The following is a 10,775-nucleotide window of genomic DNA, read 5'->3' as shown; positions in this document are numbered from 1 at the left end:
CAAAAGATTATTTTCAGATTCCAACCATTAACTTCCGAATTTGTTGAGAATCAATTAACTAAGCGATAATCAATTCAAAGTTCCAGAACCTAAACATCAAACTAAGCGAAATCAGTAAAGGTATGAAACGATTAACAAATTCACACGAACTAAGCATTCATGCACTAGGGAGAGTAAATCAACTAAGTGAAGATAAACTCAACCAACCAGTTTCTAAGAAATGGTATTAATTAAACCATATTCAGAAAAGATAGAAGAAATCAACAATAAAGAAACCGAAAATGCATTAATAACAAAACCTCAAGAGTTGTGATACATTACCAAAGGAACTTAGTCCGGAAATTTAGCCTTCCATGGCAATGGAAGAGCAAACCGAAAATGAGAAAATGAAGAATGAGTGAAACCCTAGCAGAGCAAAAAGAGGGGAAACCAAAAATGTGTTTTTCAAAATGAGGCAAATTAAAAGTGTGTGTGTTTGGAGTGGGGAATCCGAATTTAACCCCTCCAACACACATAAACCGAATTGGGCCTAAACAATGGACCTAAAGCTAAATTACAATAAAAACAACTCCTAAATTAAAAATACAATCTTCACTTCAACACATATCCTCGACTTCCATAATGCCCAAAATGCCATTGGTGCCAAATGTGATCTGAAAATGATAATAGATTTAATCAGGCCAAATAATCCCAAATTAACTCCTTTTAGGAATATTAGTCCAATAAAGTCTAAAACACTAAACCATGTGAAACAAAGTCAATTAGGCACCAACAATCATCAATCATGCTAATTTAAGGTTATGAATATTGTGTAATATATTGTTCATCAGACACTCTCATCATGTGAAGTTGAATACATTGCAGTTTGCTTAGGTGGTTGTCAAGGTTTATGGTTACAATCTCTGCTAGCAGAGCTGGGAGTATGCTATGATGACTCAATGCTTCTATTGATGAACAACAAATCAGAGGAGAAACAGAATTTGAGACTTGAGTTTTGTCCATCAGAGGAGCAACAAGCTGACATTTTAACAAAGCCTTTGAAGAAAGAGAGCTTCGAAAAACAAAGGAAGAAGCTAGGTGTTCTAAGTGAAGCTAGCTTGAATTAAGGGAGAATGTTAAGTGTAACTCAATGTAATTCAAAGTAGCTTTAGTGTGTAGAAACTAATTGGGCTTTGTTGTATTGTAATTGGGCTTAGTAGTTGAAACTTACCATAAATAGAAAGTTCATGTTGTTAATCAACAACCAATTTATTCCATTTTTGTCTTCTCCACTATTCACCATCTTCTTCATTCCGTCTTCAATCTTTCTTTCTTCTTTATGATTCTTCTTTCATTGCTAAATCTAACAATATCATCATGTGGTTGAACTTGTACTTTTCACTTTGAGTTTCATGTCGTCAATTGATTAAAGTTGTACAACATTACACGGTAACTTTAATTTCCGTTTAGTTTTTTCACCCCTATTAAAGTAGTGATGAAAAAAAACCTTGTGACTCTTTTGGTTCTTATGCCGAAAATGTTGTTAATAAGAATTTTTATGGCATTCTTCTGGTGAAAACAGGCTTTAGGTGTTAATTGAAGACAAGTCTCTTTAGTTACTTGTTCCAAGTCAAGAGATAAGACTGTTGCAATAACTCTCATGGTTGCTTGACCACACAGCCTTGTGCTAACTTGGTCATTGCCATCTATCAACTTAAAAGGGGTGTTAGATGGACACCATCAAATTGACACTTCAACAATAGCTCCAATTTGGCTTTCCAAAAGTTGTGATTTAGGCTTAAATCTACATTTCCTAAGCTCTCAAATAGTAGCTTCTTAAAATACCCAAAAATAATAATAAGAATAGTAATAGGCCAACCATCAAGTAACATGAACACAATGTAATGGTGTGACCAAAGGTATTTTCTCACTCTATGAGTAAAGAATTAATCTCTTTCGAGTTGTGTGATTATATTTCTCAACAAGTGTCGTCCTCAAGAATCAAAGTCTTCAGCTTTTAATCCTAGAATATAGTAGAACATTACATCCCTATATCAACACTTTTGTGGTAATCCAATGCAATGTAATATAAAATAGAATGCATCTAATGTTGGTATTGGTAGGGGTGAGCAGGCGTACCTGTTTACCCGATACGGCCCGATCATAATCGGGTCTGAATAAGGTCGGGTCTGATTGGGTCTAGGGCCTAGTTTGGGTCCAAAGATTAAACCTAAACAATATTTAGGGTCGGGTAAGGACCAAATATGATCTGTCTCATTGTTACTCACTTATCATGTTTGCATGTGTGTCTTGATTCAAATGCGTACATAGTAATGTAACTTTTTTGGTCGAAAATATCATTGTTTCTCTAATTTTTCATCATATATACATGATTAATAATATATGCATATATCATTTTATATGTCAAATTATATATTCATAATAATAAATAATATTAAGAAGACTTTATCTAAAATGAGTATACATTATATTTGATCAGATCTAGGGTCGAGTTCGAGTTTAAAGATGGATCTAGTCGATAATTATGGTCAAGTTAGTTTCGGGTTTAGAATCGGTCCATGTTCAAAAAATTATCCGACCAACATTAGGACCAGTAAAAACAAACCTTCACTCGTCTCAACAGGCCCATGATCAGCACTGGTAAGGATAAGGCAGAAAATAGAAGGTACTTGTAGAAATTAATTTCAAACTGTGATTTTCACATAATTGACTTCCATGAATGCAATTCTTAGATCAACATTATATTTCATCAGCAAAAATTCGAAATTAGGAACTATTTTTATTTATGTAAAAATAATAATAACTACAGGGATAGGATAATTAAAATAGGATAAGAGATATTTATAGTGAAAGAAATAGAGGTGATGGTAAAAATAAGAAAATAGAATTAGTGTATTGGAAGTGTGAGCTATATATAGAAAGAGAAGAGAGGTGTTTGTGTTAATTGATTAGGTGGTGGTAAGTGATTCATTACACCAAACCACGTAACAATATTCATTTGATTTCTCTCTCGTCACGATTGGGTTCTATTTTCTCTCCATTCTCTCTCTGATGCCATTTTCCCTTTCTAAACTCTACGGGATTCCTCCTGAGAACCAAACCTCAGAAGGTCCTACTCTAAGGTGCAACACAAATTTTTAATGTCTTTTTTACGTAATATACTTGATACCACAATTGCATGTTAATAATATTGTTTTGATTTATGTCTTCATTCACATGACACAGACCTCTTATTATCTACGAGCCAATCGGAATGTTACTTTTTGTTTTTAAATATTTTATTCTTATGTCAATATGTGATTGGTAATTGATACGGTTGGGACAGGTGATTGCAGTCCTCATTCACAAAAATGTTGATTTATATATGTTTGTTGATAATGTTATTTAGATAACCAAAACGTGATATAGTTTGATTTGTTGTAAGAGGTGTTAGATTTGGTTGCTGGAATAACAATGTTGTATATTTATATAGGGTGGGGATTACTTCCTGTTATAAATGAGTTTGGCGGGTGCAGAAAGCTCAGAGGAGGGTACAGGGCTTCCCGAGCCTCCTGATCCCGATGTTGTTGAAATTGATCCTACTTGTCGCTATGTTAGGGTAATGTACCTTTGTTTTATTTTTATTTATGTCTAATTAGTCGTCTAAAGATACAAGTGTCATCAACATGATATCCAAAGGAAAGTATCGCTAGATATGTTTCGAACGTTTAAAATGTGATAAGGTGGTATCAAATTAAATATTTGTAGAATTAAAATTGCACCAAATAAGTTCGTAAGGGTTGATTTGCGAGTTAGGTTTTTGAGGAAGAAAAGGAGAAGGGAGACTTCAAAGCCATGTTACAAGTGTATTTAATGGCTTTGAAGTCTTCCATTTTCCTTTACTTCTAAAACTCAACTTGCAAACGGATCTTAAAAGAATCAATATGGTGACAATTTTAAACTTTTGAAAATTATTTCCGTACACTTCTTTGGAGGAACAATTTGCCTGTTAACTAAAAAAGTCTAACCATACATCAAGCTAGCTAACTTTGCTTTAATTTTTGTCTTTCATTTCATAACAGTACAAAGAAGTGCTTGGGAAAGGAGCTTTCAAGACTGTGTATCCATTGTTTTTGGTTTGGTTGTTATTTTATTTTGATTTTTACAGCATCACTTAACAAGTAGTTTAATTCTTAAATTCCCTTATTAACTAATTTTCTATGCAAATCTAAAGACATTTTGAATATCAAGCAATGCTAATGTTTTAAATTGCGGTCACGGTTATGGTTATTGCGATTATGGTCGTTGTGGTTGTTGCGATGCGTATTGCGGAGTTGCAGTGTGAATAATTTTGTGATTAAACAATATTTTTCAATTCAATGTGATCCAATGTGGTCCGATACGGTTGCACTGTGGCCTGATGTGGTCACATCATTGTGATTTGTGATTCGGTGTCAATGTCATGCTACAATTGTGGTGTGATATGGTTGTGGCCCTCACCGTAACCGCAATATTGCAGCCGCATCACTTGACGCGGTTTGCAATTTGACTCACTGAGCATTGCTTAGAACATAATACAATGCATTTTGTGGTTAGGCTTAGGAAGTATGCAATATTTGAATGAATTTTATTTCAAGCTAGGTATGTTTTCCTTAATTTCTGGTTAATCAGATACAAGGCATTTGATGAAGTCAATGGACTTGAAGTTGCATGGAGCCAAATTCGGATCGATGAAGTATTACAATCACCATGTGACTTAGAGAGGCTATACTCAGAAGTGCATCTCTTGAAGTCATTAAAGCACAATAACATAATAAGGTTCTTCAACTCATGGATTGATGACAAGCATAGGACTGTTAACATGATTACTGAGTTATTCACCTCCGGAAGCCTCAGACAGTATGTTCACTATCCTTCTTCAAATTGTTTAATCTGTTTTTACCTTTTTATTTTGAGATCAGCCTCTTTGTTAGTGGATTTGATGTATGATTTAGATATCGGAAGAAACACAAGAAGGTTGACATGAAAGCTGTTAAAGGTTGGGCTAGACAGATTTTGATGGGTTTGAATTATCTCCATAGTCACAAACCACCAATTATACATAGAGACTTGAAGTGTGATAACATTTTCATAAATGGTCACCAAGGAGAAGTTAAAATTGGAGATTTAGGACTTGCAACACTCTTGGAACAGAATAATGCCAAGAGTGTAATTGGTATGTTCTCTTCAGTCCTTGCTTTTAATTTTATATTCTGTTAATTGCTTTTCATCTTTTCTGTTGTTAAAACATTAACAACAGAAAACTAGTGAAACCTTTTTGTGTGGCTTCTTTGTCTCATTGTTTGATTTTTACACTTGTATTAAGACATGCATTGTTATAGGAACTCCAGAGTTTATGGCACCTGAACTGTATGATGAAGAATACAATGAATTAGCTGACATATATTCTTTTGGGATGTGTATGCTTGAGTTGGTAACTTTTGAGTATCCTTATAGAGAATGTAGAAATTCAGCTCAGATATACAAGAAAGTTTCAACAGTGAGTACTGTTATTAATGGTTTTCTTTCCCTCTGAGATACTGATATAATTCTTCAGTCATCTAATATTTGCATTACAGGGTGTAAAGCCTGTTTCTCTTTCTAAAGTCAAAGATCCAGAAATAAAATTATTTATTGAGAAATGTCTCGTCCCTGCATCTCAAAGATTGCCAGCAAGGGAACTTTTGATGGACCCTTTTCTCCAAGTTAATGGATTGGCGAAGAATCGCTCTCTCCAATTACCAGATATCGTTCTTCCAAGATTGGGAGCATTTGAAAATCGTTGTCTGATGTCAGAAGGTCCTGCAAGTGCACGTAGCCGATCCATTTCAATTGACCTCAGTGACACTAGTGAGCTACCAATGATAACTGTATTTTATAATTCTGTGGAAGATGCACCACCTTCTCCATGTGTTGAGATACGAAGGGTGAAGGGAGGTAATTTATTTTTTCTACAAGGGGAAGAAAATGATGAGAACTCTGTATCATTAGTCCTTCGGATAGCTGATCAAAATGGTAAGGATGACTTAATACTCAATCTTACTTATGTTTTCAATTTACTAGTAGAAAGTTACATACTCTAGGCATGAAAATGCAGGACGAGCGAGAAATATACATTTCATGTTCTACCTCAATACTGATACTGCCATCTCGGTTTCAAGCGAAATGGTTGAACAACTTGAACTTGCTGAGCAGAATGTTAAATTCATAGCCGAGTCATTAGATCTGTTATTGATGACTTTGATTCCTGATTGGAAACCTTGCATAGCAATTGAGCATTTGGTCGTTTCTCCAAACGATAAAAGAACTAATCTAATTCAACAGAAAGATTCAAAATTGTCACAGAAAGATTTAGAGCTGTCAAAATACAAAGAAAGCTTAGAAGATGCTAGCCGAATCGTGGTAGAAGACGTAGGCCCCTCGACCTTGCCCGAGAGATCAGAAGTAAATGAAACCAATTATGATGTGATCCTTGATGAGGTTCTATCTCATGCAAAAATTGGTCTTCAAAGAGAAACAAAGCCAGATGATTTATGTTCTGAGATGTCATACACTTCAGGAGCATCCGACTTCGACGATGAGAATTCTTCTGCAGTTTCATTCACATCTGCTAAATCAGAATTTTCAGACTTCAACTCACCTACAATGAATGAAGAGATTCAAACATCATTTGCATCTGAAATAGAGGCATCAATTGACTTTATGAACAAGCTTCCAGAGGTTTCAAGCCATGGTATATTGAACTACTCTACTAATAATCCCATCACTGCTTCTGAGCTTGATTCAAGCATAGAATTAGAAATGATTGACCAACAATATCAAGAGGCAATTAAAGAACTATCAAAAAGAAGATACCAAGCCATCATTGAGACTAGAAGGAGGTTGTCAAGTAATATGACATCATAGAACAAGTTTACTAGTCCTTTTAATAGTTACAATTTCTGTCTAGCCATTTCTTATCTTTGGTTTATTTTAATATATACTTGGAGGTGCGACAAGTGTAAAGACTGCATTGTGTATGAAAACTTTACTTATTAGTTGTTAGGGTACAAAAAGATTTTTTTTTGGTTGTTTTGTTAGACAAAACATTATAAACATATTCTTTTATTTCTTTTAGCTTTTCAAAGTTTTACTATCTTTGTTTGGGATGAGCTGGTATCTTCTTTTTTTAACATTTCAAAGTCACATAACTCAAAAGTGATTATTTCTTTATCCACAAGATAAAAATTATCATTCTTTACACAAAAAAGCAAGATAAAAATTATCATTCGTTATACAAAAAAGCAATCAATACATAATCAAGTTTCTTTCAAATAAGTATTAGCTTATCGATACTAGTATTTTATTTATTATTGCTATTATTTTTACTTTTACCGGACGACTAACTAATTTGTCGATGATAATAATGCGGAGAATCCTAATTTTATAGCTTCTTGGGGCTCATTGTCACATTGTAAAATTATTTAATTTATAATGTGATCCTAACAATTATATTATTTTCATTCCTTAATTAAGCTTTGTTAAAATTATAAAGCTAATACTCAATTAAGGACATTATATTAGTAGTTGGATGCTCATAACTCATCATTAATTTCCTTTAAACAGCAAATGTGGGAAAATATGTGCCTTAGGTTTTTGAAACCTTGATTGCATAGATGTGAAAGTTGGACCATATTGGTTGATTGAAATGGAAAACAAGTGAATAGGTATTCATATCGATATAAATAATAATTGTACATATCATGTTGGTCAAAATCAGTAAAAACTGATCTAATTTTTATTTAAAATTTCAATTTTTTTTATGAAAGTGACTTAATTTTGTCAAAATGTTATGTGGAGAATCAAACACACAACTACTACATTTGCTTATATTTCTAAAACACATTTTACTACAAAGTCACATATTTTGTTTTAAGATACAATGTAAATAAAATACTTATCACGTTATTTATTAGTTTTTCAACATTAATGTTATAATATATATGAGCAGAGACGGATCTTCTTGGAGAAAGGTGGGGGCAACTGCCTGCTGAATTTCTAACTTCAAAATTTTTTAAATGTTTTTTATACTTTTTTAAACTGCAAATTGTATAGTTATTCTAAAAATTATAGATAATAGATAAAGTTTTTTTATGTATGTAGATGTTGATATTGCTTATAATATTATTACTTTGTTTAATTTCATAATGATTTTATGCTTATAAAATATATTATAGAATAAATATTATCTTTGTCAAATTTGCAGCAAAAGTCTTAAGATTCTATGGATTTTTATAAAACATTTAACATTGAAAACATATGTATTTTTTGTGCAAAAATTTTACAATATGAATTTCAATGCGAGTAAGAAGCGAATTACTTGATATGTTTATTTCAACGTTTTATTGTTGATGTTGTTAGCAATTCATTTTTGAAAAAATAAAAACTCAACCATCTCTGAATTAATTTGAACATTAACGATACGGGAAAAGTAAATATATATTATTTGTTTGATCAAGTTATTCTCTAATCTTAACTATTATGGTTTAGCTACTAGAGGAAGATCATTTTCAGCAACAAAGACAACAAATTAAAACAAAACTATGTAGTAAAATATAAGATGAATTTCTTGTAGACAACATGGTGATTTATATTGTAAAATAAATAGTTGAAAATTTTATCCTTAATTTAATCATTGATGAGTGGAAGTCTTTAACGAAGAGTGACACTTTAAATTAATGTATATTGTTCTTTAACATCTTTAATTGTTAATTATTTGTTATTTAGAATTGAAATGTTATTTTGAAAATTTTAAACAATTATCTATATTTTTTGTTACTCAATTAATCTTATATTTTTGCTCTTTCTAAACATTTCTTTAAGATCCGCCATTGTATAGGAGTATAATATATATGTATATATAAATTTCAACGGTATATGATTTATTAGTAAATCACCAGTTGAACATTAATACCACCATATTAGTACCTGAACCAATTTTATGTTCGATATGGTGTTAATAACACTTATTAACATCATCCGTATGACTCCGATTTATACACAGATAGTGTAAAGATTTATAGACAATCAACATATCATTCATTATTAATTTGTATTACTTTTTTGGTAGAGTTTATGATAATTAAAGATGAGTGTTTGATGATACAAGCATAGTTATAAAAACCGTACCGTACCGGTCGATTCAACCGGAAAACCGGTGAATCGGGCTCCTAACCAGTACGGTACAACTGTTGAACCGGCCAAGTATCAAAACCGGTTAAAACCAGTCAAAAACCGGTCAAAATTGGTGAACCGGCTGGTATTTTACTAAACCGGCCGGTTTATACACATATTTTTTTTTTAAAAAAAAATTAAAAACTTAAATTACAAGGTGACTCATCTTTCCAACCCCTCTTCAACACTTCAAGGCACATGCTTCCAATGGATACTTAGATTACACATTTTGGTTCCTAACATTCGTATGTAATATCGATATTTGTGTAATCTTGAAGTACTGTCTGAAGATAGGATTTAGTAGAAAAGTATAATATTCATATAAGACAATTTTGACTCGTTGGTGTTAAATGTTAAAACTCCAAATTTATTTGTTTTATAGAGTGAGTTGTGAACTTATGTCATTTATTTATATTTTGCGGTTGTTAAGTGATATTTTTAGATTGATATATGTTTTTTAATTTAGACTTTGAATTTGTTAAAGACTTAAAGTTGTTTATTTATATGAATTTTGAGTAGATTATAAATTTGAGTATCTACCCATTTGAAATTTTCTTGTTATAGGTTTATATATATAAATATAAGTAGGTATGTCCGGTTTAACCGGCATGCGGTTTAATTACTGAACCACTGGTTGAATCACTGTACCACTATACCAATACCCTGACTAGTTTGATAACTAGTACGGTTTTAACAACACTGGATACAAGTAGAAGTAAGATAGTACATGCATATTTTTCTTGTTGGTGTAGCGGAAGCAATCATTGCACAACATTGGTCACAAGCAATCAAATAAAATGCATAGAATAAATAGAGAAAGAAATAAGGGAATTTGTTAACGGGGTTGGGCCAATCGTACCTACGTCCCCGGGAGTGCTAAACGGCTACTAAGATATTATTAGAGAATAAGGATTGCAAACCCTAGCACACCCATGGCCCCACCTGTCCATGGGGTGTTTCTATTAGATGATTATATTTGGTGCACATTACAACAAGGGATCTGAGTGCAATATATAACATTGATATTCTACTCTATTCTAATGCTAGACAATGTGAGACTTCAGATACTAACATATTTCAAACATCCCCAACAATCTCCACATTGATTGAAATAGACGAATATTTCGCTTCTTAGAAAATCTACACAAGAATCTCCACCTTGACGAATATATGACTCAACCTTGCTCAATGTCTAATTCTCTTTAATTGTTCCCCTACAACATAGACCTCCTGAGTATCTTTGACGATGTTACCAAGAACCTAGCTCTCCAAACTTGTAGTGCAGCTTCCTGTACCGCCATCAAATAGAACACGCCACCTATTGCTAGGAAGTCTTTCGATATATTGGAACATCTACACAAAAGTTCACCAACAATCGTCCTCTTCAAAACTCAGTCAAATTGAACCTTGGAGCTTCCTTGGAAAGCCTCAATCGCTACCACAATTATCTACTCCGACAACACTAGTTCAAAAGAACTATCATACTCCACCATAAGGAGTATAGACACAACACACACCTTGCATCAATGCTAACTAATGTTTGT

At 32.7% G+C, this 10,775-nt stretch overlaps 1 protein-coding gene across 2 annotated transcripts; it reads left to right on the top strand.

Moving 5' to 3' along the window:
- The first annotated feature begins 2,898 nt into the window (after positions 1-2,898).
- Positions 2,899-7,144, top strand: LOC109341135 (probable serine/threonine-protein kinase WNK7). 2 transcript variants are annotated; one of them, XM_019578965.1, is made up of 8 exons: positions 2,899-3,122; positions 3,473-3,598; positions 4,062-4,099; positions 4,651-4,878; positions 4,974-5,194; positions 5,361-5,518; positions 5,598-6,033; positions 6,116-7,144. In XM_019578965.1, the coding sequence occupies exons 2-8, from the start codon at positions 3,497-3,499 to the stop codon at positions 6,922-6,924; spliced, it is 1,992 nt and encodes a 663-aa protein (XP_019434510.1). In that variant the 5' UTR covers positions 2,899-3,122; positions 3,473-3,496; the 3' UTR covers positions 6,925-7,144. The 2 variants fall into 2 exon arrangements, with proteins under 2 accessions (XP_019434510.1, XP_019434511.1); XM_019578966.1 differs by lacking the exons at positions 2,899-3,122; positions 3,473-3,598; positions 4,062-4,099 and having other exon boundaries at positions 4,762-4,878; positions 4,953-5,194.
- Positions 7,145-10,775: the final 3,631 nt, after the last annotated feature.

Source organism: Lupinus angustifolius, unplaced genomic scaffold (genome assembly GCF_001865875.1).
Source record: "Lupinus angustifolius cultivar Tanjil unplaced genomic scaffold, LupAngTanjil_v1.0 Scaffold_378, whole genome shotgun sequence".
Taxonomy (NCBI): domain Eukaryota; kingdom Viridiplantae; phylum Streptophyta; class Magnoliopsida; order Fabales; family Fabaceae; genus Lupinus; species Lupinus angustifolius.
This window is presented reverse-complemented; position numbering and strand designations above follow the sequence as displayed.